At 40.0% G+C, this 27,802-nt stretch overlaps 1 protein-coding gene across 6 annotated transcripts; it reads right to left on the bottom strand.

Moving 5' to 3' along the window:
* Nucleotides 1-100: 100 nt before the first annotated feature.
* Nucleotides 101-27,334, bottom strand: clip1a (CAP-GLY domain containing linker protein 1a). 6 transcript variants are annotated; one of them, XM_084945706.1, is made up of 28 exons: nucleotides 27,189-27,334; nucleotides 23,498-23,799; nucleotides 20,994-21,529; nucleotides 20,179-20,303; nucleotides 19,868-20,084; nucleotides 19,552-19,749; nucleotides 19,371-19,462; nucleotides 19,095-19,155; nucleotides 16,802-16,906; nucleotides 14,731-15,639; nucleotides 14,458-14,574; nucleotides 14,097-14,154; nucleotides 13,864-13,947; nucleotides 13,607-13,763; nucleotides 13,285-13,450; nucleotides 12,638-12,853; nucleotides 7,890-10,334; nucleotides 7,107-7,244; nucleotides 6,868-6,974; nucleotides 6,581-6,701; nucleotides 6,387-6,439; nucleotides 5,663-5,683; nucleotides 3,992-4,109; nucleotides 3,343-3,475; nucleotides 2,770-2,822; nucleotides 2,151-2,156; nucleotides 1,492-1,619; nucleotides 101-1,216 (listed from the first exon to the last, which is right to left on the bottom strand). In XM_084945706.1, exons 2-28 carry the CDS (start codon nucleotides 23,586-23,588, stop codon nucleotides 988-990), a joined length of 6,684 nt encoding a protein of 2,227 aa, XP_084801832.1. In that variant the 5' UTR covers nucleotides 23,589-23,799; nucleotides 27,189-27,334; the 3' UTR covers nucleotides 101-987. The 6 variants fall into 6 exon arrangements, with proteins under 6 accessions (XP_084801832.1, XP_084801833.1, XP_084801835.1 ...); XM_084945707.1 differs by lacking the exon at nucleotides 27,189-27,334 and adding an exon at nucleotides 26,645-27,157; XM_084945709.1 differs by lacking the exon at nucleotides 5,663-5,683.
* Between the last annotated feature and the right edge of the window lie 468 nt (nucleotides 27,335-27,802).

The raw sequence follows: 27,802 nt of genomic DNA, 5'->3' as shown, positions 1-27,802 counted from the left end.
GCATATTTAGTGTACTGTTTTCACTGTATAGTGCAACAAGGCGGAAGGATTCAGGCGTGACACACAGATATTATTATGAAGGAATTGTGCACAAAGATGCTTCATTTACCCATAAACGTTTTATTTATTTTTTAATACACCAATATTGAAAACATGTTGCGAGAAATGCCAAAGTGTTTCACCGTTTCATACAGAAATGATCTTCTAAGAAACTTTTTTTGGAAAGGCCATTACAGGAACTGAGGACTTATAAGCATCAAGTCCATTATTTAACAGTTTCTTTTATTCTTATCAATCTTCCTGCAGTCCTTTTCAAAGTCCATAAAAAAAGTTCCCTATTAAAGCCAAACAGCATTGCTTTTTGCTCCAACTCCATATCAGAGCAAGGAAACCTCTCCCTGTTACAAATTTACACTCATACTATCAAATCTTTAAGTACATAGCATTTCCAGGCATAAAAAATAAACTATAGCTCCCAGACTTTGCGCAAACTGACATTTGTTTTTCAATCAAGTCATTTACAGCTTCAAATAAACAACTTTTATGATATTATATTATCTCTGTAACCCCCTTACAAGCTGTGCAAACGGTGTTAACATACTGATAAATTAAATGATTTGAAGAAGACTGCTGCTTCTCCCAGAATGATACATCCACTTACATTAGCCCCTCACTCACACAAACCCAAGATATCAAACATTTTTTTTCCTTCAAACTCATTTACAATTGCAAATGAAACTGTTATTTCATGTGTAGCAGTTTATTTGAATGAATGGAGAGATTCTGCCAAACCTTTCTCCTCTAAGAGCGCTTAAGGGGTGGTGTGGACAACAAAGATGCTTGAAAAAAAAAAAACAAGCACACAAAATGCATACACACACGCACAATTAGGACCCCAGAAGCACAGCGTAATCCAAAATGGTGTGCAAATATAGTGATTGTGCGAACGAGGGTTTAAAAAAACAAAAAAAACAAAGCAAAAAGGCTTTAAAAGGTCTGGTCATCGTTACAGGAGTCAGTCCAGTGCCCAAAGACCTCACAGATGTCGCAGTAGGGCCGCTCCTCACCCTTATTGCCATGGTAGGTGGTGTGTGGAGGGGAGTCTGGCATCTGCGTTTGCGTAGGACAATCCTCAGTGTCGTGGAGGTCAAAGCAGTCGCAGATGTCGCAGAAGAGCCTCGGAGGAGGTTTCTTCTTTGCAGGCTGCTTGTCGTGGCTGTGGAGCAGGAGAAAAAGTAGAAGAAGAAGGATAAAATGACAAAGAAGAAGCAAAAGAAGGAAGAAAAAAAAGAGGAGAAAAAAGGTAGAAAAAAGGAGAAGACAAGAAGAAAGAAGCAAAAGGAGGAACAAAAGGAGAAAATCATGAACAAAAACAATGGAGAAGCAGCAGAAGAAAAGGAGGAAAGGAGAAGGAGAAATTGTTCAGAGTCATTGCCACGCAGCGAACATCATTTTAAACACCTGAGAAACTCTTTTGTGAATCGGACTAACCCGTCATAGTTATCCAGCTCGCTTGGATTATTCCCATTAAGGGCAGCAGCTGCCATTTTTTCCAGTTTGTCCTTGAGCTCCTGATTCTTCTTCTGGAGGTCCACAATGACTGAATTCAGGAAATCAATCTGTAAAGGAAACACACAACATTAGCATCAAGGCTGCCCCCGGAGAACAATGAGCACAACATTTTCTAACATATTAATAATTTTAAACAATGGGGGTTAGAATTATTGTACTATGTTCAAAGGCTTTCATTGCTACAACAATGTGGACAGTAACTATGGTGATGTTACGACAACAGTAACTACGTGTCACTAAATATTCCCAAAAATCAAATCCCCCTTATAAAACAAACAAACCAAAAAACACAGAAAGAAAAAAAAAAAAAAAAAAGGTGCTGAGTGGCTACTGCGAGTCATCAAAGAAGAATCAAAGCTTGAAATGAGCCACAAAGAAAGCTCGCTTATGATGACTGCCAATTAAAACCTCTGTGAATCTTAACAGAGCGCTCACTGAACGCTAAAATCAAGCTCGATTCATCTTTGGAGGACATTTGTAGTTTTCACACCAAATAATGTGACTCGACCACATGAAACATAAGAGCCACAGTGATGGACAAACATGCACAAGTGAAGCTGATGAAAACAATAACAAACCGCTGCCTGATGGTGGTGCAGCATTGCCAACATCAGAGACAGGGCAGAGGAGAAGAGTTGGAATAAAGAAAGAGAAGGAGAAAAAAAAAAGAAAGTGAAATTCAAATTAGGACTTCTGCTCGACAACACGCTCAAGTCATCACAGACACGTACTACAGTATAACATTTTTAGAATAAACATGGGAGGGAAACTCGTGAAGCTGAAAACACGCTCACAGAGGTGACCCGATGGAAGTGTGTTACCAATTTGTTTGGCTTTATCAGTCATCCTCGTAGAGCTTGAGATGACGGAAGCTTCAAATACTTTCAGTGAAATTAAACTCCACTAAATTCACCTCCACAAAACATTATACTGTAAGAATTAAATGAGTCAACAGAACTATAAAATCCACTATATAGCCTGTTGCTACAAACAAAAACAGTGTCATTTAGTAGTACTGCATAAGCAAACGGCCCAGTCATTCACAAACAGCATTCAGGAAGTCTGTTTCCATACAGCTGCCCCAAACGGGCAGGGTAGGAAAGCATTGTTACACTGAATGTGTTAAAAGAATAAAATAGACAAAGCAAAACTCTCAGTCTGTTCACCGGTGTCAATCGGGAGTGCCGCAGTACACACCTGACTCTCTGCAGTCTCCTTATCCTCCCTCATTTGGTCCAACACTGCATCACCTGGAAAACAGAAATTAGTTTACCTTTGGATGGACGCACTGTCAAGTTTCATTAATTCTGCTGCTATCGAATGGCTGCAGTACAAGAAGAGATTAAAGGGTTAATGAAGTATGTGGACCTGGCTAGACCGCCACAGCAATTCCAGTCTACATAACGTAAGCATGTTTGTGCAGTTTTGGATTAAAATCAACCTTTATTGCATATTTTCCATTGACCTTTTACTCTCAGTATCCTCGACATGCTATATAGACTCTTTGCTGAAGGAATACATTTTATACATTTAATCTGCTGAGCAGTAAATGACTAACATGGCAGAAGAAAGTGGTGCTGCACGCGGTGCATCATTGTGGGAAATTACACATCAAATGCAACCCCCCTTTTTTAAAAAAATAAATACAAACACACATAGCCCGAAGCAGAGGCCAAAAGAAAACCATTCTGATATCAATTATCTGAGCCAGGTGACAAAAAGAAAGTCTGGCTATGTTGAAACTGTGCACTGTTGTGCCCGAGGACTTACCAACGGGCCCCACGGTCAGATCCTTCTCCAGTCTCTGCACACGCGCCTGTAGAGTAGCTTTGTCCTGCTCCAAGGATTGAATTGTACCCTGCAGTGTCTTAACTGAGGCACTTTCCCCACGTACTACAGCCAGCTATGATGAAAAACACAAAACAAAACAACCCTTGATATTAAATTACTGAAACGTTTCTTTTCAGGATTATAGTACAAAATAAACAAACATTGTACAAATACAATCTCAGCCAATCTTCAAGCCAAGATTTGAGAGTATATTCAAAATAAGAAGACGAAAGCATAACAGAAATGTGTCACCACCTCCAGATGTTTCTTGCATTTCACGGATGCACTTTCAAGTTTCATTTTTAAGCAGAAAGTGTGGCCACACTTTATGACCTAGAAGTAACTTCCTGTTTCTAGCCTCTGAATTTAAAGAAATGTGCCTCGAACCTCCAATTAAAAGCTATACTAACTGTGACAATGACACTGAAACCCACACATGGCATTTAACAGCCAGCTGCCATAAAAATGTTCCTTGGAGCAAACACTTGGTATTGCAGCAACAATCAGATGAAAAAGTTTGTGCTTCAGAATTATGTAACAACATCCTTCCCCTGGCTGTGATTTGCTATAACAACTTAAAATAAATTACCTCGCTCTTGAGGTTTTCCACCTGCTGGTCCTTTTCTGAGATTAAGGCACCGTTTTTATGGATGGACTGTTGGAGGGCAGCCTTCTCCTTATCCAGCTGTTCCTTCAAGGTGCTCCCACTATTTCAGGAGACAAATGGAGAAAGTTTATTTCTATGGACAAAATTTTCTAATTGTAAGACAGCAAATGTACTGAAGACAACGCTAAAACTGAGATCCAGTACAAACAACACGTCATGCAGGTGGGATGGAGCTGTAGGATAAATTACAAGCATTAGTGTCTTGTACAGGTTTATAGAAATGTGGTCAATATACACTCACAAGCCAGTTCATTAGGCACACCTTGCTAGTACCAAGTTGGACTCCCTTGTGTCTTCAAAGCTGTGTTAATTCTTAGTGGCACATATTCAAAATGTGGCTGGAATATGTGTGGCTGCACATCCACGATGCTAATCTCTTTCCCACCACATCCAAAAGGAGCTCACTGTCATGTTCAAGAAAGCAGTTGGAGATTATTTGAGTATTGTGACATGGTGCTGTCACACTGAAAGCAGCCATCAGTAAACTGGTACACTGTGGTCATAAAGTGATGCACATGGTCATCAACAACACTCAGACAGGCTGTGGTGTTTAAACGATGCCCACTTGGTAGCAAGGGGCCCAAAGTGTGCCGAGAAAATATTCTCCACACCATTACGCCACCGTCACCAAACTGAACTGCTGATGCAAGGCAGGATGGATCCATGTTTTTATGATTTTTGCACCAAATTCTGATCCTACATTCTGAATTTTTCCAGCAGAAATTCAGACTCAGACCAAGCAGTGTTTTTCCCACCTTCTATTGTCTAATTTTGTTGAGTCCGTGCAAGTTTTCTCAGTTTCCCGTTCTTAGCTGACCAGAGTGACACCTGGTGTCATTCACTTGTAATCGGAAGGTTGCCGGTTCGAGCCCCGGCTCGGACAGTCTCGGTCGTTGTGTCATTGGGCAAGACACTTCACCTACCGCCTACTGGTGATGGCCAGAGGGGCCGATGGCGCAATATGGCAGCCTCGCTTCTGTCAGTCTGCCCCAAGGCAGCTATGGCTACAACTGTAGCTTGCCTCCACCAGTGTATGAATGTGAGAGTGACTGAATAGTGGTATTGTAAAGCACTTTGAGGGGTCCCGAAAAGCGCTATATAAATGCAATCCATTATTATTATTATTATTATTATTATTATTGTGCTGCTGTAGACCATCAGCTTCAAGGTTCGACGTGTTCAGAGGCACTCTTCTGCATACCTTGCTTGTAGCAAATACTTATTTGAATTACTGTTACCCTTCCATCATCTTAAAGCTGTGTGGTCTTTCTCCTCTGGAAGAAACAAGGAATTTTCATCGCGAGAATTGCAATTAGCAAATTGAATATTTTCCCTTTTTGTTAAAAAATAATAATAATAAAATATCAATCTTATAGAGATGGCTGGGTGAGAAAATCACAGCAGAACAGCAGGATTTTTGTTTGTTTTGTTTTTTTAAATACTCAGACCAACAACCATACCATGTTCAAAGTCACTTAAAACACCTTTGTTCCTCATTCTGATGCTCAGTTTGTACCTAATGAATTGGCCAGTGAATGTATATTTACGCTGTGACATGACTGACATGGAGTAATATTAAAAAGCATTAAGTACCTGAAGGCATTATTTGGCAGGCTTTAAAGGAAAGGAAGAGCATATTCACTTATTCATCAGTTCAGATGTTTAGTAGCTGAAGTCATTCGTGCTTATGCTGTTTATAAAAGGCTTTAAAGTGGACCTCCTCATTCCCAGCACCACATTTTTATCTTGCACTCTACTAAAGTAGCTTTCAATGACCAACACTTCAAATGATCAATCATTATCTTGCACTGTGAAACAATAAATTTCCTCAGTTGTCTGTCTGACAAAAAAAAAAAAGAAAGAAAAAAAGAAGCTAATTCGGCTACTATTTGAATTTTAATATTTTACTTCCTGTCATTGGCTGCATCTAGGCTTGTTTTGAACCTGGTGGCTGGGCGCCACCTCTCAAATGCATCTGTCATATCAGTAATATGAGGGTGGATATTAAAATGTTATGCAGCAAGATTATAGCAATGTTGTTTCTCTGAATATTCAAATGATAATATTATTAATATTAGTGTGGATTTAGTCAATCACAAGCTGTACAAACCAGAGTCTATATACATTTCTGGTAAAAGGTGTATATGAGGGAAGTGTAAAGAAATATCAAATTAAGTAGAAGATTTTTTTAAACCTTTCCTGCAAAAGCAAGAATCATAAAGTGATGTTTACTACATATTTGTAAGTGGTCTGATTATTAAAAACATATGAGGTCCACTTTGCATGAATCACGTAATGCAGGTGTGAATAATTTTACCTTTGCTTCAATTCTTCCAACTGTTTTTTGAGCTTTGAGTGCTCATCCTTAAGCTGGCAAAGGAAAAAAAAACACAAAACAAAAACAAAAAACCCCCAAACAAACACACAAAACGGTTAATATTCAGTCACTGTCAGCTGAATTTAAAAATCTGAATCATGTGGGTCTCTGTATCCAAAGAATAAAGTTTAAACCTTCACAACATCACTCTGGTCTCTGTGTTTATCATCGAGCTCCTCAGTCAGTCTGTTTTTCTCATCTTGGAGCGTCTGCAGGGACTGCGACTTCACAGAGACCGCTTCTTTAAGCTCCTCACTGGAGAAAAATATTGTTGTTCAACTCATCCAAGTAATTTTTCAACTCAAACAGACCATACACTGGCTTTTCATATCTTTACAATAATATGCTATTTAGTTGATTGAAAATATGAATATGACATGTTTCTGTAACAGAAAACAGTTAAGGATGAGGATGTACTCACATTTCCTGGCATAAACCTTTGCTCCTCTGAGTTTCAGTGCAAAGCTGCTCTTTGGATACATTAAGGTCTTCTTGATACTTGGAGTTCTCTTTCTTCAGCCTTTCCAGCTTTAAAAAAACAAAAACAAAAGGTGGAGATAAATACAATCAGAAGATTTTTACTTCACACCATCACTTTCACATCACTTTATACAAAAAGCCACATTATTAGAAGTTTATCTTCAAAATCCCATCTTTTACCTGTGTTTCCAACTCCTGCTTGGACGTCTGCAGCTCGTCCAGCAAAGACTGGACTTCATTCTTCTGCTGCATCAACACGGCCTTCTCTTTTGTCAGCTGTTCGAGAGTCTCGGCTGTCTTGCCAGAGACCTCTGCAGCCTAAATGGCAAATGATCAGAACAGATTGAAATTAAAAGCAGCAGATTGTTGGTTAGGACGCCAAATTACTTTAACCAAAACAATAGAATTAGAAATGCGCAGATCAGATTTAACTACTTGTAATGCATGATTTGTTTTGACAGCAATTTAAAAAAAATGTAATTAACTACATGTTAAATTATTTCCTCAAATAGCTTGACAATTATCAGACCTCAGGTTTTTGCAATCCAAGTGTGCCTAAAAATGAACAACATGAAGATTTCACAATGAGGAAACATAATTACTACATAAAGACTTAAATCCTGTGGCCTCAGAACGGACACTGACAGCTGATTGTCTTGTGGAAGAGACAGTCAACTATTTAAATTATGGCATTTCTCACTTATTGAGCAGGACCCAGATCACCTGACACCTACATAACCATATGATCAACAGGAATTTTTGCCCAACATCAGATCACGTTATAAACCCACAGGCTAAGGCTGGGAGCCAAAAGAGGTAAACACTGGTTAGTAAATGGAAAGTGTTAAGACATAAAGAGCAGAAGGACAGTGCGACAAACCAGCAGGCATGCAGTGAGAGGGTGACATAGCCCCAGCCGTTCTAACATGTGTTAATCAGTGATTTCTACAGGAGGACAAATACCTCAAGTTGCTTAGAAATGGCATTTTTTAGCTGTGATTCCAGTTGCCTGACTTGCTGGGTGGCTTCATCCCTCTCCACCTGGAGGGCATCCTTCTGAGCTGTTAAATGTGCGACGCTGGAGGAAATTTCTTCTTTTACAGCAGTGGAAGCAGATACCTCGGCTACAGCATCTTGATATTGCTTTTCCAAAGTTTCTTTGTCTGTCTGTAGGACCTTAACATCAACCTGTAGTTTTTCCTGACTAACCTGCAAACACTTCAACTCTTCAAGAAGTTTTGATTGCTCTGCAAGCCAGTTCTCCTGGTCCATCTGGAGGGAAGAAATCCCCTGCTCTAGTTTACACTGGCTGGCTAACAGCTCATCCTTCTCTGTGGTCAGTGAGGTCATCTGTCTGCCCAGCTCCTCCAGCTTCGATAGTAACTGGTCTTTATCTTCTGTCAACTGTGAATTTTCTTGCTCTTGGCGCTTCAGTTGTGCCTTCGAAGCCTCCACATCCACCATGAAGGCCTTCTTTTGCTCCTCAGCATTGCTGAAGTTGTATGAAAGCTCTTCTTTTTCCTGAGCAACTTTGGACAAAGCTCTCTGTAGTTCCTCAATTTGCTTGGAAAGATGATCGTGGTCAGACACCGCTTTACTGCGCTCATTAGATTCAGTCTGCAGCTGGGTCTCAAGTACGCGCTTGGCATCGGAAACTGAATTAATCTGACTTTTCAACTCCTGGATCTCCTGAACCAGCTCCTGGTTCTCCTTCTGCAAGGACAGCACTTTTCTCTCTGCCTCAGCCTGTAAGGACTGAAGATGTTTGTGTTCTTTTGTAAGTTTCTCTACCTGATTAACAAGCTCAGAGTTAGCCTTCTCAAAATTCAGTTTTAGTTTACTGTGCTCTTCACTGAGTTCAGCTTTGCTCTTTTCAAGCATTTCATTATCAGAGGACTTTTCCTTCAGTTCATTTTGCAGGTCAGTCTTTTCCAGTTTCAAAGAAGTCAACTTGGCTTCAAACTCTTTTTTTTGCAGTTGGGTTTCCTCCAGCACTGCTGATAAGTGATTCTTCTCCTGAATAAGGTTAACATTAGTTCTGGAGAAACTATCCAGTTGGTCACTGATTGTTCGGATATCACTAGCTAGCTTATCACGTTCGAGAGAAAGAGCACTTTTGTCAGATACGGCCTTTGTGTGCTTCTCTTCCAACTCTTCCTTCTCCCCAGCCAAACGCTCATAGTCCATGTTCTGCTGCTCCAGCGCTGAATCCAGGCTCATCTTCTCTTTTCGTAAAGCATGGAGAGCCATCTCCGTTTCAGAATTCTGAAGACGAAGCGCTTGCTTCTCTTGCTCAACAGATGCTAACGTTTCTTCATATTTCTCTCTGGTCTGGGTCAGCTGTTCTGTTAATACTTGAAGCTTTTCTTTTAATTCTTGTATCTCTCTGAGAAGCTCTTCTTTCTTGTTAGAGGTTTGTCTTTGGATTGCAAGAAGGTCTTCCTTCTCCTGTAGCAAGTGAATCCTTTCAGAATCAGTCACTTGACTGCTTGTCTTGAATTCTTCAAGCATCTGGGCCAAGCTCATTTTTGAGATTTTAAGTTCTTCACATTCACGGATATAGCTCTCCATGTCTTTCTTTGTAATACTAAGCTTATTCTGGAGCTCCTCCTTCACAGTCTGAAGGCTCTTTTTGTCCTCCACAACTGCGCTGATTTCAGAGGACATCTCTGCCTTCTCTTTTGTCAGCGTTTCTGCTAGGGCTTGGAGCTGGGTGTTCTTGATTGTAAGATCTTCTTTTTCTAAGTTCAAGGATTTCAGTTTTTCCTGCAACTCAGCATTCTTAGCATCAAGAGACTTTTTAGCATTTCTAGCAGAATCTCTCTCCAAAATCAGATTGTCCTTCTCACACGTCAGCCTTGACTTGCTTTCATTAAGGTCCTCTTCAAGCCGGTTTCTCTCCTTGCAGACTTTTTCATAATCCTCAAGTAGCTGCTTCTTTTTCGCTTCAATTTGCTCAATGTCCTGTTGATGCTTTCGGATAGAATCATTCTTCTCTGCATTCTGTCTTTGAAGCTCCTCAATTTGAGCCAGATATTCACTTTTACTTTGCTTCAGATCTTTGATTTCAGTCTGTGCTTCTAGAAGAAGGCTTTTGAGCTTGTCGAGTTCCTCATTCATTGAAACATCTGAATGCTTCTTAGTGGCGAGCAGTTCCTCTTGGCGTTTTGTTAGATTTTCTCTGGTTGTAAGCAGTTCTTTATTCTGGACTGAAAGTTCCTGGTGAATAATCTCAAGGGCAGAAAGCTTAGCCTGAACATCTGAAAGCTGCTTCTCCAGTTTGCCTTTCTCAGCCTTAAAATCCTCACTTTCCTTATACATATTTTCCAGATCTAGGTTTTGCTTTTCCAGTTTTTTGGACAACTGTTCAACGTCATGCTTGTAGGAGTCAAGCTCAGCAGAAAAACACTGGGAAAACAAAAGATGACAGAAAAAAAGGGAGGGGAATACCCAAAGCAAGGAATGAATGAATACAAAATAAACCAAGCAGATATGGATATCAGTCATATGCAAATGGAAAGGTTAAGCTGCAGAAGCATCAAAAATGGCAAAAGATCAAACCAGAGCTTACACCACAATGATTTTCAAAAGATATACATATATAAATAAGAGGCAGAACATTTTCACTTCTGCTTTCTTTGAATACAACTTGAACAGAGCATCTAAGATGAAGCAATCAAGATATGATTGATGACACAGAATTTATTACATTTAACGGAGTTAGAAGTTAGCAGGAAGCTAGCGGAAGTTAGCTCGCTAGTTTCGCTAGTTACCTAAGCATGATATAGCATGTTCTGACTGAGAGATTTCTGAAAAAAATCAACGTACTGCTCTGCTATCACTTCCAACATAAATGAAGACAGGAAACTAAACAGCAGTGACATTTGTAGGGTTACTGAAGTTGGGCTAGGTGGTATATAATGATGTGCTATGTGATCGCTAGCGACACAGCTATGTTAGCATAACATAAACAGAACAGAACGCTAACAACTTTTCCCCTTGATAAAAGTTAACGTGAGGGTTCCTGGTGGTTAGGGACAAATGCAATCGCAGGCAGGATGCTGTAAACAGACCAAACTTCAGTCAGGAGAACAACTGAGATAATCCTTCCACAATACGAGGTTAGTCATTAATATACTGCAACAACATGGGAATAGAGCAGCTGTGATAGAATACAGCATTAATGAATCAATGGTACAGAAGTGGAGGAAGCAAGAAGAATGAGTTGAATAAAGTTTGATTTATCTGACTGGTCAAAGGAGCTTGCAAAGAAAAGCGTCTGGACTTCTTTCTTTTCTTTTTCTTTGCAAGCTCCTTTGACTACGATGACCTGGATGACTGAGAACCTTCACAGACATTTATCTGACTGCTTTGTTTCGCTTAATGTGCCTTATAATCCCGTGCACCTTATGGTCCGAAAAATACATATTTGACTTTTTTATTTGGCACACTGCAGTTTAATGTTGCAAAGCACCTCTTTTTAACTTCAGTGGATATTATACATGGTTATGCTCAGGATATGTCAGCCCATTTCTACTGGAAATGCCTTTTGGTTAAACTTTCAGCAAGGAATTTGCATTTGCACTGTTAAATGTTTATATAGCTTTGATGCATATAAAAAAAAAAAACAGCTGCTTGTTTAAGTGAAAATAAATGGATGGGGGGTTTTTTTGCGCTAGTAAAGTTGTGGAGTTGTATTTTGTCTTGCATCAATTATATCGTCAGTTATATCGTTATCGCAAATTTTCAAATATATATCGTGATAAATATTTTTGGCCATATCGCCCTGCTCTACTGCAGACTTGATTCTGAAGCGTGTAGTTGTATTTGTATCAAAGTATCAAAAATTATCCTTAAAATTTAAATTTATTAACCTTTTACTGAGTGTAGAATGATATATAGTAACTTGACTTGCAACATAACTGAAAAATTCACAAACACACGTTAGAACGCATCAATACTTAACTTTGGTTCAACTGTTGGATTTCAAAGTCTTGAATCACATCTTGATTGCCTTATTTGTGCGTACACTAAGTTTAAATTGCAACTCAAAAGAAATAAACAAAAAAAAATTGTAACCATCCATCTCACGACTAATTAATGTAAAATAAACTTTAAGTGAGCACTGACACAAACAAATCAAATTTTTGAAAAGTGAAAATGTTCAAATTTTTTAAAAAAAGAAAAAAAAAACAAGCAGATTTTTACTATAACTTCATAAATTTAGACAATAACTTCGTCATTTTGGGTTTATGTCTAATTGTATCCATGTCATCCTGATCTGAAGTTCTTAAAAAAAGTTTACGGTCTGAAAACTTTTCTAAATCCATGGCAATCCAGATTCATCTGAAGGTGAACATGCGATCCATGTGCACAGCATTTAAAACTAATCGTTTCTCTTTATGTGAATGTTTTTCCACTAATAAGTATAAACCATCTATAAATACAGACAGAATTTTATAAGCTCTACCCCTGCAAGCATGCAACCCATGGTGCCTTTGATTGTAGGGCTTGTTATTAACTGTAATGTGAGGGGAAAATTAGCAACTCAAAACAAATAATGTGTATGGCAAAACGTAAATAAACAACAACAACAAAAACCCCAAAACAGTTAAATACATCTTCCTCATCGTTTCCGTTTCAACCATTTTAATGTTTGAGGCTACCAAATTGCCAAAAATAAAAATGCACCAGAAGGTGTTTGCACTTACCTGGGCCTGCTCTTTGTATGGCTGCAGTTCAGACACCATCTTCTCTAGCTCTTGGGTTTTGTCCTTGGAGGAGGAGAGTTCCTGCTTAAACTTGTCAACCTGACTCTGCAGTGTTTCAAATTCCTTTGCATGGAGCTCAGACACCTGAGAGAGGGATTTCTCCTGTGAGGCCTTGAGCTCCTCAACCAAGGTCTCACCCTGTTTAACAGTCTTCTCCTAAAGAACAGGGAACAAGAAAGGGACACAACAATAAAATTTTTGTCGCCTTGTTTTGATGCAGCTCATGTCTAAAGAACATGTTTTTAATGGAATAATTTACATCGAGTAATAAGTAGTATGTTACTTTATAAAAGGATTCAAGTTAACCAAAGGCTCAGGGTCAGTTTTAAAAAAAAAGAAAAGAAAAGAAAAAAAGTTTGTAGAACAAGATGACTGTCCACTCCGTTTCCATTTGCAGTTAGGAGTTCACCAGTGAACAGGCTGATTAATTCCTGCCATAAGTTAACCGCTCTGACGTTAAATGAAGTGTTTGTGGCTAATGAAATAAAGATGCTGTGAGCATTTCTAAAAATAGATGTGTGCATTGAAAATGCTAGCTCAACATATGTACTCAAAATATATATCAAAACATATTTTTTGTGACTAACCAAGGTAGTGATGTTCTCCTGAAGGGTATTTATTTCAGTCTGATGTGCCTCTCTAGTATCTTTGAGCTCGTGCTCTTTGTGGGACACTTCTTGTTGGAGTTGTTCATTTAAGCGTGCCACCTTCTCCTTCTCCTCTGCTAGGTGATTTTGTAACTCCTCTAGCCTCCTGTGTGATGACAAAAGAAAAGGAGGATGTGCAGTGAGCAGTCGGATAAATTACAAATTACGTGGACTAAAACAAAAGAAAAACAAGTATCCGACTCTTTCTGAGTAAACATTGTAATCAGGTCATATTTAATGATGGAAAATTAAAGTGTGGTACCTTTCTTTCTGTATGAGTTCTTCATTCATTTTGGTCAGCTGTACAGAACTATCACCTGATGCCGTCATCATATCAGAGATATCATTTTCCAGCTTGTTTTTGTCTTTTGAAAGCTGCTCGTTCTTTTCATCTGAAGCCTTTAGCTTCCTCTCCAGCCCTGTAAAAACATAAAAAAGATGACTTTGTTAAAACAAAAAATGTACACACACACACACACAATATTTAAAGATAGATCAATGAAATGATAATGAGCTTACCAGCAAGCTGACTTTTTAATGACTCTGATTCTTGGGCCAAGGATGTGTACTCCTCTTCTTTCTTACTCAGTTTCTCAAGTGTTTCTACAAAAACAAAACAAAAAACAAACAAACAAAAGAATTATACTGATACTAGAAGATTTTGCACATTAAAAACGTAGAATGACAGCAGATGACGGGAAAATGGGATGTGAAAACATTTCGGTAACTGAACACAGAGTGACTCAGATTACCTTGCATAGTTTTTGATGATGTAGTCTGCTCCTCTGTGCTTTCAGCCACCTTTTGTTTCTGTCGGCAAAGTTTAGGAAACGTTTTTTTATATGACACTTCTACGGTAGACAAACTGCCAATATGTAACGTTTTAACTGCGTTCAATACTGAGATCAACCCACTGGATCAGTAAATATTAGCTGACACTAGCTTACTGCAGATATATATGCAGATTTGTTGTGTGTCAATAATAAATATCAAAAAATTAAAAAACTGCAGCAGAGAAATAACAGAAATAAGATAAAGGTAAACTGTGGGGAAAAGGGAGGTACAATTTGGGGAGAATATCTCCAAAACCAAAAATTAAGTCACACTTCTCACCAGGCCTCCAAGTTCTTGTTCCAGGGTATCTTTCTCCTGCTTTACAGTATTCAGACTCTGCTGTAAAGAGAGGACTTCCTGTTGTTTGCCCTCCAACTGAGAGTTTAATTCAGCAACCTTTAACATATAATGCAATGAAATGCATAACAAACAAAAAGCAATGATTTTATGAAAATGGTACACCAAGTCAAGGATAATCACATCACCAGGAGAAAAATATGGCACATAACAAAAAGGGAGCAGTTATTGATCATGAAGTTACTAAGAACCCACCTTGGCACCCTGCTTGTCTCCTTGGCTCTGTACCTCCTCTAGCTGAGCTTTCAGAGCTACAAGCTCCTGGTTACTTTGTGCTACTTTGCTCCGCAGAGCCACCATTTCCGCCATCTGTTCTTTGGTTTCTCCATCCTTGTCTTGAGCCTGTTGTGCTAGCGTTACTTCCTTCTCCTCAAGCTCCTTTACCCTAAGTTCAGCAGCATGAAGCTTTCCAAGAACATCCTCCATCTCCACCAGGTGCTGCTCTTCTGTTTTTTCAACACTGGACCGAAGTGACTCCTCCAGTCGCTCTTTGTCCTCAGTCAGAGACAGCACCTGTGCCTTCAACGCCTTCAACTCCTGAGTCCATGCCGTGGCTTCAGCTTTGTGTTTGGCGTCAGCCTCCTCCAGAGCTGACTTGTGCTCCAACTTCAGCTTCTCAAGTGCACTTTTGGTTTCTACAAGTTCTTCTGTCTGAGCACCTGCACCTTTGCTGAAAGACACCTTCAGCTCTTCCATGGCTTGCTGGTGAGAGGCAACGGCAGCCTCCAACTTTGAACGCCACAGTTCAACAGCGTCAGCATTCTCCTTCTCTGCCTGACTTAAGCGCATCTGCAGCTGCTCTTTGTCACCAGAGAGCCTCACAGATGTAGCCTGAAGCTGAGCAACTGCATCACTGTGGATTTTTTCTTGAGCTTCTAGCTTCTCCTTGTATTTACCCAGCTCTTCTTGATGACTAGTTTCCTGAGAAGCCAACTGATCCCTCAGAGAGTTTATTTCTTCCAGGAGGGGAGAAAGAGTGGAGTTTGAGTCCCCAGAGCCCTGCTGGACCCCAAGATGCAGCTGCAGGTCAGCCACCTCTCTTGTTCGAAGTGCAAGGTCCCTCTCAAGTTCCATAATACGGGATCTTTCTGACACAGTAGCAACCTTTAAAAGCGGGAAATTTTTATTTAAAAATGTATCTCAAACTAGCCTACTAAATATCTTAGTACATTTAAAAAAAAAAAAGGATTAATAAGATTATTTAATAACTAACTTTTGCTAAATAAATGAAAAACTAATTGTTAAAGTAATTTAAAGTGATTACTGGGTGAGATTTTTTCCTCGATTTGCTTTTTTTAAATGAGAAGGATACAAAACATTTGATGTTAAAAATAAATCATTATACTGACCTCTTGTGGTTATAAACGGTATGATCCAAATAATGGAAGTGAACACTGAAAGCATGTATGGAGCTACAGCAGTGTGCAAGAGATTTTCCACCAAGTATTAGACTAGAAAGTGTCCTCACTGACGTCGTGATTTATCAGACACACAAACTAAAAACATCTCAGGTAGTCCTGATATTGTATAGTACTTTTACACCAATCAAGCTCTGGTACAAAACTATTTTCTTTCTTTTTTTTTGTTAACATAGTGCAGTTTTAAACCTACAGGCCTAATCCTCCTTGTAACTATACATTTACTGTGACTCTAACACTGTAGGTGGACTGGTCTGGGAGGTGGATCCGGTTTTAAACTGGCAAAACATAGGGACACCAAATAAGCGGGACAAATGGATGTCAGGAAGGACCGGGAAAGGAGAGCATAGGATAACTGGGAAAATGATTAGCTTGGTACAAGCTGGGGAGGAGTTTGTCTGTCTGGTTAAGCAGTGATATCACAAACCCATCTACTGGAAAATATAGGTAAACATGTGTCTCTCGATCAGATACACATGGTTAGAGGTCAAAACCTCCATATTTTCAATATATAAAGATTTTGAGTGGACCAGTGTGAATTTGAGATAATTTAATATCTGATAAAGTGTGACAAAAGAAACGAATACTTTTGACATTTAATTTGCAAACTGTAAGCAGGGCAGACTAATTTAGGATTTTAAACATACCAAAGATGTTTAATATTTTAGTATATGATTTAATCTGGCTTTTAAGATCAGGGTTATTAGTTTTATGTAAAGCTGAAAAAATGCATCTGTAGGGTACATTTACCACAAGCCCATATACAGCAAGAGTCCAGTTACTGCTGCACATTTTTTGGCTACGGGCCTTTTTCCCAACGCAACACGCTGCAGAGCAGAATTCATTACCCTAGTGTCTTCTAACTCTCTTTGGAGTTTCTCAGCTTTGGTCTTTTCAAAGAGCAGGCTCTGTTCAAGCTCCTTAATGTGGGCATGCTCCAGTCTGGTCTGCGTCTGTTAGTAAACAAGGGGGAGAGGAAGAAAACACACCAGTGCCACCATCACATGCCAGCCCAACGCAGACAGAGAGGGAGGGAGACAGGAGAAAGGAAGGAGGGGTTGGATAGGGATGACAGTGAAAGTGTGTGTGTGTGTGTGTGTGTGTGTGTGTGTGTGTGTGTGTGTGTGTGTGTGTGTGTGTGTGTGTGTGTGTGTGAGTGAGTATTTGAAGGGTTGAGGCAAGGACACTGGGTGGGTGTGGATAGTGGTGGATGAGTGGAAATGAGAAAACACCCCCATGCAGAACTTTCAGGCTGTGCCATAAACAGCTGCAAATAGGGATTTTTTTCAAAGAAACGGTGGGGGGAAAAGAAAAAAGAAAAAAAAACAACAAGCAGCGGACGACGGGGGCATGTAGTATGGATGTGCAGGATGAGTATGTTGATGGAAGCAGTTTAGAAGTAACCATGCAAAAAAAATGTCACCTGGTAAACAAATCACACAGACTGTTATGATACACAGAAAATTTGATACTGTGTGCCAAGCCAGCAAGTAAAATCAAGTTAACATGACTTCACCACGGTGTGGAGAGAAGGCAGTACTGGGAGTTTCCTGATCCCTGTGTGTCACTAACACAAAGTTGGTGCATGTTAATATACAGAAGATGTCCGATTTTACCAGACGAAGTCAATATAAAGACATTTATTATTGTGGTTTTCTATATACAGCAATTAGTGTTGTCAATACCTACACTGCTTTCTCTCTTTGGTGATGAGGCCACTGTCCACACTTTAAATATTTAGTGTTGTGAGAAACCAGCAGTTATCAGACCACCGTGTGCAAGACTTGTGACCAACTTAACAGATATCAATCAGTAACAGAAACATTTTAGGCTCAAGAAATAGAAAGGATCTCACTGGCTTTCTCTGTATTTTGGTGCTACAAGTACAGATTTTTATGGAAGCTTAATAAAGCATTACTTAGAAAAATGCTCTGCTTCTAATCTTATGTAAACACAATAAAAGTTAAAAAGAGGGTCTGTTTGGAAAATTGGAATAGCACCAGTTTGAAATGTATGGTTTATCCCAGGTCTTCATTGAATACAATGGATAAAATAAACTAATATTTAACAATCTGATACACCATATCCAGTCAGTGGTATGGATGTTGGACCGGTTTTATTAGAAAACTTAAAACACATATATTAAATTACATTTTAACTCTTATCATAGGTGTTTTCCTCCCTGGTTGCAGTGGGCAGGCTCAGAAATTAGGACTGTGACTGGGTAGTGAAAAGACAAGGGGGCATTTCCAGTGGTTCCATGCTGAGCACTGGACCAACATGAAAGACGAACATGGGAAGGAAGAAGAAGCAATAAGACCGCATCACTGAACAAGGAGGGTTACTGAGGGTTACAGCTCAACATTAGTACACCTTCAACAGCTTGAAGTTAACACATTATTTTTTAGTTTGGTGGTCTTTTTTTTTTTTTTTAACTACACAAAATTATTTATGAATATCTGCTGCTTTAACTGTTAGTACACACATTTAAAGAGAAGGAAAATTGAGTTTCTAACCCTGTAGCCCACAGTTTAAAACATCTATTTTGAGCTAGGATGCCTTCAGAGTAACAGAGGTGGTTTCCTGTGCAACACTGTGGAATAAATACATTCTTTAATTAGAAAAGAAACACATACTACTGAGCTACTGCACTCTCAATATTGCAACTTGGGATGCAAGTTGCTAAAAACAACAGCAACCCAATAACAAATGGTAAACAGATCATGACATAATTTATCTGTCTGCATTAAGTTGGGGGTTACATAAAACTAACACTTTCAAAATCGAGATGTCAGATTTGGTGATTTAATGGAAATGGGGGCAGGTTTAAATGCAAACACTGTATTGACTTGACTGTACTTGTGTGAATCTCATGTAAGATTAAAGTAGATATATTATGCTCCATATTCTATTATAGGACTCTAGTTGAGAAGATTTGTTTTATTTGAAATTCAAAATTTACCAAACTGGACCTTGGAGTAGCTACTCCAATTTTGCTAGCTTTACCAACATTTTAAATCCCTTTATTATGTGGGTTTATGTAAACTGGAATTTCGGGCATGGTGAATGGGGCAGCCCACTGCGTCTGAAGTGTAAATTTAGATATGAAGTCAGCGGTGTGTATCCGTGCTGTGTATTTACCTCCAGGTCTCCTTTGGTAATGGAAACTTCCTCAACACGAAACTGAAGGTCCTCCACCTTCCTATTTAACAGAAACATATTTACTCCTCTGAGGCACAAGCCACCTCTAAACTGCAGTGATCAAGAGCGATGCCAACAACAAATTTATTACCTTATGACTGTAAAACAACAGCACTGGGAGCAAAGCTCTCACCCCACTTTCAGTGTCTCACAACATTGAAACTAGAGGACCTAATATACTCTCATGAGCATCTTTAACTAGTCCCACACTCTCACCTACGCTCCTCCTCAAGCTGATTCAGCAGCTCCACCTTGTCTTTGTCTGCAGCTTCTACCAAGGCACGCAACTGATCCATCTTTGCCTCCATCTGTCAAAATCACAGACAAACATTTAAAAGAGATAAAATTAATACATACTAAACTCTAACTGTAGTTCAGGCTCAGTGACTGAGCTGACCTGCTCATGCTCATCCCTTAGCAGGGTAATTTCTTGCTCCATTTCTCCAACATGGCTTGTGGCCTTGGCAACTTCTGCCCTCTCCATGTCCCTCTCAGCCATGAGCTGCTCAATATGCTGTTGCTTTTCCTTCAGTGCCTCTTGCAGGGCTGTGGTGCCTGAAATCTTTCGATTATACCTTGAGGATGTCTCTGTCAGCTGTAGAAAGAGAGACAGGTACCATGTTCATACTGCTGCGTGTCTCTCACCATAATGCCATAGGTAATAACACTGTTGTTGCTCTTTGTTTTGTTTTTTTTAAATAAGTGTGTCTCACCAGGCCTGTGCGGCTCGGCTTAGCACTAACAGAAGATGCCACAGAGCTCATGGTACTGATGGATGAGGCACTGGGGCTCCTCTTCAGCCCCGCCGGGGTGGCCACCACTTTCCGAACGGTTGTTTTTGCTTTGGCAGGCGTAGTGGAAGGAAAGCCAATGCGTGTGACTTTGTGCACTGGAGCAAATAAGCCATACTTGGGCTGGCACTGAAAATATCTGAATACAACCACAATAATAAAAGTGTTCAATAAAAGGAGGAGTGTGGTTGAGTTTACACACAACTTGTTTATAGATCTTGTGGCTTCCGTACCTTGTGCCTGCCACTGCCCCATCATTCTTTCCTAGGGGCTCGTCCAATTCCACGCCACACCACTCGCCTTTGGCAAAGTCTGTTTCTCCAAGGAAGCGTACCACTCCTGCCTTTGTACCACCAACCTAAGAGGAAATACACCAAAGATTAGCCAACATTTAATTCTCTTAACAGATGAGAGGGGACTAAAAAGTAATCAGCTTTGCCTGGTAATAAATCCCAAGGGAGATAATTCCACAAAAGCAACAGATGCAAACATGCCAGAATTGTGGGGTATGTGTGTGTTTATTACATTTTATTTTTTTTCATTTGTAAAATAATGTTTAATAATAATAAATTATTTATAAAAGAATTTCTAAATGATTTTAAAAGCATGGTTTGAAAGTTTACTAAATTTGGTAATGGTGAGCATATTTCCTCTGCTGCCCAACAGGCATGAGTAACACTTCCTCTTTACTTAATGTGCTACACATCCTCGTGATTGTGCAGGGAAAAAAAGTAATTCATAAGGAGGAAGCAATGCACTCAACATCTATAAGCAGACCTGAGTGACTGTACTACGTTACTAAAACTACTTCACTGACTCAGAAGTGAATGGTTCAAAGTACAAGTGAAAGCAACCATATTTCATTTGTTAGCTTCCCAAAAACTGGAGGAGGGCTTCATGAGTCATGTGATTCTCAAGGCCCTGCTGACATTGCTAAAACACAAAAGGGAGAACCTTCAGATTTTTGTAGCTTTGCTGAAATATTCAGGGAAGAAAACTGTAAGCAACTTTTTTTTTTTTTTTTTTTTTCTACTTATAGAAACTTTACCAACACACGGTCACCAATCTTCAGTTCCCGTTCCCCCTTCTTGACCGATCCAGTCTCTGAGAGGTTGGAGACAGATTCACTGTTTGTCCTTGCAAGGTTGGAAGATGGGGTAGCTGGTGCTGTTGCTGTTGAGGCCTTCTTGGCTGTCGCAGTACTTGAAGGCAGTGCTGTTTTTGTGGCTACGCTTCCGACTGAGGGAGTGGGTGACGCTGCGCGGGACGTCGGTGCCGTCTGAGTTCCATTAGCCTCTCCTTCTGTGCGAGACAACTTGGAGGGGCGGGTAAAAATCCCTCGCAGGGCTTCACACTGAAAGTATCGAACGCCTGCTACTGACCCATCGTTCTTCCCAATTGGCTCGTCTAGAACAATTCCCGCCCACTGTCCTGGGGCAAACTGCGTTTCTCCCAAAAACTGTATGTAGCCCGGCTTATTTCCATTCACCCAAACTCGATCCCCAATCTGGAAGCTCTCCTCCACATTCCCCGACTCTCCAGAGCTGGTACTTGCAGCCGATTTGTCTGCAACAGCAGTTTTAGCTGCATTTTGGTGAGAGGGAGAGCAGACTTTAAGAAAACTCATTAAGTTATTAATTTGAATCAGCGAGCCACGTCACAAATGCAGAGCAAACACAGCACACCCCTTGTATATATTAGAGATGGCACGATACCACTTTTTTATGTCCGATACCGATATCATAAATTTGGATATCTGCCGATACCGATATGAATCCGATATAGTGTGTTTTTTAATCAATAAAACGGTTTTTTTAATATCTTGCTGCATTTTGTATAAGTTTATACTCAAGTTTAAATAAATAACAACACTAAAGCTATTCTGTTATACCTGTATGTAAAAAATACACTGCGCCCAAAATATTTCATAGTTCAGCAACACTGATCAATCTAATAAACTTAAACCTACTCAATCCTCCCTATTCTGGTATTTTAAAGAGTACTTAGCAGAAATATTAAGCAACCTAACTAATAGGGTTGCAAACTCCCAGCAAAAAAAAATAGGGAACCACCCCCCACCCTCCACCTCATGATGCTTAATCGATGTAATCAAATTTAATTTGATGCAGTGTGGAAAAATGCACAGAAATAAATTATTTTTCAAGAATAATTAAATAGATTCAACATCTTTCTTCAACAGAATTGCAGACTGCACAGATGGTACTTTCCCAAAGGAAAAAGTACTATAGCTTACTAGGGTATATTAGACTTAACAGTTACTATATACAGTAATGGACTTCTATATATTTTACATCAGATTAAAACTTTGGGTGTAAGAGTCAGATAATTATTTATTAAAAGCTAGATATTTTAAATGAGAATAAGAAAGAAAAGTATGTCTTTGTGCCCCCTTTTCCCTGTTCATGCCCTATCGGCCCCCCTGGCTAAACTTTGCTAGATCCGCCCCTGCACAGTTACCAGCCGTCAGCTACGTAGGAAAGGTCCTGGTGTAGAAAGAAATCTTAAATAAATTCTAACAACAGCTTATCAAGCTTAATAGTGCTGCTGTTGTTCAGCCGCTGGTTTCCTCTTTCTGGTGAGAAGTGGGCCAAAAACAAAGAAGAGAGACGGACTCACGACAGAAAAGCCGATCAGCTGATCATTAAGCAGTTTCACGATTGAAGTAGCAGCAGGAGAGAGAGAGAGAGAGGGGCAGTCGCTCCATATATCGGTTGTTAAGCTTAACGTGGGAATGCTTTACAAACATTCAGAGATGAACTTACACACTTGCTTTACTTCTCTCTGGGAAAACTTCCTCGGAGATGAAATGCTGGATTGCTAGCAAGGCTACAAATACACACAGCCGCTCTATCACGTGATGCATACTGCTGCAACGTGCTACAGTTATGAGCCGAGTTACGCCGTGTAGCAAGTTTTGTGGGGTGCTTTTTTGATATTTAATGGATCGGATTACATTTTTTATTTCTCGCCGATATCCGATCCAGTAATTTGGGTCAGTATCGGACCGATACCGATACGTAATATCGGATCGGTCCATCTCTAGTATATATATTTTTATTAGTGCTGTCAGCGTTAGTCTTGTTAAAATGACGTTAACGCCATAACCGCATTAACACAGCAAATCTCCATTAGCGAGTTAGCGCGGATCGCCTCATGCATGGGGCTGCACGTATTAACAAGCTACCTGCGCTAACGGCGTTGAAGCCTTGCAGCTCCGCAATCCGCGTTAACTCGCTAACAGAGATTTGCTGCGTTAATGCGGTTATGGCGTTAACGAATTTTTATATTTATATAACACTATAAATGTACTGTCATCTGTTTAAGTCTTGCTGCTTAACGGGGTATCAAAGGGAAATCTTGCATTAAGAATATACTAATTATTTATTCAAGAATCAATTTTCATGTTTATGGTAAGTTTAAAAACAAAACACACACACACAAAAAAACAAAACACCAGACATGTACATTGTTTTAAATAAGGCTATACCTGCATTCAAATGCTACTCAGCTGAAGAGTTTCGACATTCCTACCTGTGCTGGGGTTGGTCTTGGGGGCTCCTGTTCCAGGTGGCCGAGCTATCTTGCTAGGCACTTTTATGCCACTGGGCTTGGCTGTGCTCATGTTTCCTCCTGTGATCTGAACCACAAGGCTTATGTTCGTCCCTGGATACAGACTGACCCCAGACCATCAAAACCACTGCCTGCTGCTCTGTGATTGCAATGCTTTTTCTCTCTCCACACCAAAATTTAATAAACAAAAAAAGGAAAAAAAAAAAGAAAAAAAAATGAGGAAAAGGGAGAAGGGAGAAAAAGCGCTTCTTGCAAAAAGGACCCTGTTGATAGAGAGAGGGAAAAACAAAACAAGTAACATTAGTTGATTTTGTGAACCTTTACTAAAGTATTTTTACTCATTGGTCAATAACCCTTGTGTGCCTTCTGCCAATATCCTCTGCCTTTAACTCTTATTGTCTTTGACAAAAATAATTTATTTAAATAATTGATTTAATTTATTTAACTAAACTAATAAACAACAGTGCACCTGTTGCAAGCCATGATCTGTAGACTTTGTTTTTAGTGCTGTGTTAATGGAGGCATTTTGTTATGACAACAAGTTCCTCGGCATACACGACATCACAGTTAGATCTAAAAATACCCCTTCACAGCCTGACCAACGTGCAGTCTGTGGTAGTGCCATCTGAACGTCTGATAATGTGTGACCTTGACCACAGAGCACAGACTGTATCACAGAGGGTCTCTCTCAATCTATCATTCTGACATCAAACAACATGTAAGGCTTGGCTGGCAGCTTTTTATAAAACTGGATTACTGCAGAAACACGACCACAGGCCGCAGATTATCCTGTTTGTCAGATTACCTCAGCACACAAGCCGATTGGTTGAACGCTCCATTTTAACAAAAATTGTCTGTCACTTACTTGAAGCAAAGACTGTGGAATCATAATCATAATGTTTTATACATCTGCTGACCTTTAACATGCACTTAGGCAGGGAAAGACCCTGCATATGTCCCCATCCAGCCGAGACACTGTTTGTACAAGTATGGAATTATCACAACAATTTTTGTATGTAATCTGCAAAGAAATTTGCTTATAATGAAATTCTACCAGTATACAAACAAGGGTTTTCATTTAGTGTATTGACACTTAATTCTGTACTTGGGCTTTACCTTGTCGCGTTATGAGTGAAAACAAGGAGCTCAAGGACTTGAACAATGTCAAGAAAATGATTTTATTATATGTAGCTATTCCTGTAATCATTGACTGCAAACGTCTGAAACGTCCCAGGACAATGAAACAAGCTGTGCATGTATCGAATTCCTGAGAGCGTTAAAAGTTTTTCACTTCAAAACAAACTATGACGTGAACCTCTTCGGAGTCAGGCGAGACGCTCGTCTTCAAAGAAAAGAAATTAAATGTAAGACTTGTTCAACAACAGCACACAAACATTACTTTCATTCCTGAAAGGGCCTAAGAGCTGCACTACACAGGTTTACCTAAACAACTTAAGAAAGGAAGCTCTCACGCAGCCTCCAAGATATTTCTCAGCAGAGAGTGAAAGGTGGCCATCAGCAGACATGACCCAGTTTGAAAGCAGTGCTCCAGTTTTATCCCGCTGTGTCTTTGAGTGACGACTGACTCAAGCCCTCAGGTCAAAAATAGGCAAAACAGGGAAGCCATTATAGCTGAAGACTGTCTATGCAAGACTGCACTTTCTAGTCTGATTGACCCATGAATGCGTGGTACAATACGCAGAGGTTACATTCATTGTGCAGAGTTTTAAAAGCAAAAGGTTAGTTCTATCAGAAAAACCACAAAGCTCTAGTACAAAAATCATATGAGCTTGACCAGAGGATGTTACAGCTCTGATTGGTGAGCTGATGCTGTCAGCTGAACATGATCCTCTCACGGTGAAGAATTTCCCACAGCAGTAATGTTAATCTTTTGCCACTGACTCGGTCTAATCTGTAGCTTGGGAAAAACACCAAATACTCAAGCTTTGCAAAAGTTAAAGAGATTTAATACACTGATGCATGCAAAAAAAGCATAATTCTTAACTAGATTCACATTATATCACATGTAGTATGATTTTATCTCTCCCCTGGTGTAAGTAAACAAACAGAAACAGGTAGACAGTAGCTTGTAAAGCAGAAGTGAGACTTCTCAGAGACCTCCATTAACATAGATGACTTCCATTTTCACAACTGCATACATTTGCATGCTCAGCGTCCATTAAAGTATTGGATATGAGTGTTATGGCTCTGACAAATGATTTAACTGTCCTCCACCTCCACCACACAAAACAGGATGAAAACAAATTAACGTCCAGACAGAAGTTCTTAAAATTCTTCAGTATATTCACTACTAGTTGGAAGGAGTTAATGGTTACACAAGTCCACATGGTCTTCCACAAGATTAATATTAGCCAGAGACTTCACTACTAAATCAGGCCCATTTCCACTATTCGAGCTGCCAAGGTATCCTTTTAAACTCCTGCCCCAAACAAAGACCAAGTAGGGTGCATTTCATTGCATCCATAAGCAATAAACTAACACCTTTACATCTTCAGATGTGTGCATTATCTGACATGACTCGCACATTCTCTCTCCTGCTTTGGTCATCTCAAGGCCAAGTCAAGCTCTGGCTCTTCCTATTTGAGGAAACATCTGCAGGGAGGATTATTCAGGCCCCTGTTAGCACTGACAAACGTAGGCAAAAAAGCCTCAAAGGTACAGAATAAGAGCCAAAAGCATCCTGTGTCCTCTAACTTCACTTGTTTTGAATTTAACAACCCTCACCTTGCTGCCATTTTACTGACACAAAGATTCTGGCTCATACCAATGTGAATAGACATAAATAAGGCCTGGAATGACCAAAAACAGACTTCCTACCTCTTTAATGTGTTCTTACAGCACTGCAAACATTACAGTTAAAAAGATAGCATTCACGAGCCCCTTGCCTCTCAATGCAGCTTCACTGACACACTGCACACTGTGGCTGAACTGTAAACCCAGTTATCTTTGTGTCAGGTCAGCGAATTTGCCTGTAAGCGACACTCGCCTTGTCACCTCTGCCTACCAGTGGCTAGCGGACCGAGGAGCTGTCGATGAGGTGGCACATCTGGTAACGCTGCTCTAAAAATGTCCTGTCAGCTAACTCACCTTACCAGCTAGCTGAATGGTAGCTCTTCTCCGCTAAGAATGGGAGACATTAGCGCTACACAGGTTCAACACGTCCACACCTCCCACATAGCCCCCCAAAAGAAAAAGGTGTCATAAGCTAAGAAACTGAAAGGCAAATTCCACAAGTCCAAAAGTCTCCGCAATGTCACCGGCGCTCCAGCAGGGCACACTGCTGCTACAAATTCACTCAGCACACGTAATTGTTAGCTAAAATCATCTGTATCGAATGAATTTTCGTATAGTGTTGTGGCGCTGAGGTGCCTGGTCACCTCTTCGGCTTAAATGGATCCCGGTCGGGGGGGGGGAGATGTGATCAGTTGCTAAGTAACGCTAGCAGCGAGGCCCAAAGCGGTTCAGCGAGCCGGTCGTTAAGACCACAAGCAATATGGGCTGGTTAGCTAGTGAGCTAAACTAACACTTCACCTCAAGTAACGTCTGAACAACACCTGAACAACTTTCACGCGTGTTTATCAGGAGCTGTTGGACCAGAAAATACACGGAAACGGGATGAGGAAGTACTGACCTGATGTGTTTATGTACAGACTTCGTCGTCCGAGGGGAAAAAAATAACACAGCTAGCAAGCTAAGTACAGAACCTCGATGACTTTTAGAACTACGTTCGACTCACACACGGGGAGGCAGGCACAGCCCAGCGTGCGTGCCGCCTATCCAACGGCTGAGGGAAACGTCAGGGGCGGGAGCCGACCAAAGATGATATGTGCAGAAAGATGGAGCACTCCATTGCTTCGAAGACTGAACGATAGATTAAAGAAGCACTGAAAATAGTCATCCATGTGTAAAAAAAAAAAAAAAAAAAAAAAAAAAAAAGTGACGTACTATCGAATTGTTTAAAAAAATAATAAGATAACTTAATTTTTTTAGTTTTTAAGTAGACACTTTAAAATAATTAATTGAAATTTTGACTTAGGAATCCCCAAAAAGTTTTTCTTCTTTGTTCCAAGTTTCCATAGATAACAATAAACTGGGGAGGAAATAAAATTAGACTTCACTGATTCATCTCGCACATTGGTAACTCGTTAAAAATGGTGGTCATAGCTTTTTAGCTAGTTTTTTAGTAAACGGATGTTGGCCTTGGATGCAGACCAGCGCATCAAACCCTCGGAGGTTCTCAAGCAT

This window comes from Perissodus microlepis, chromosome 12, assembly GCF_051167445.1.
Source record: "Perissodus microlepis isolate ML-2025 ecotype Zambia chromosome 12, ASM5116744v1, whole genome shotgun sequence".
NCBI lineage: Eukaryota > Metazoa > Chordata > Actinopteri > Cichliformes > Cichlidae > Perissodus > Perissodus microlepis.
The sequence above is the reverse complement of the archived record's forward strand: the minus strand, read 5'-3'. Positions and strand labels throughout refer to the sequence as shown.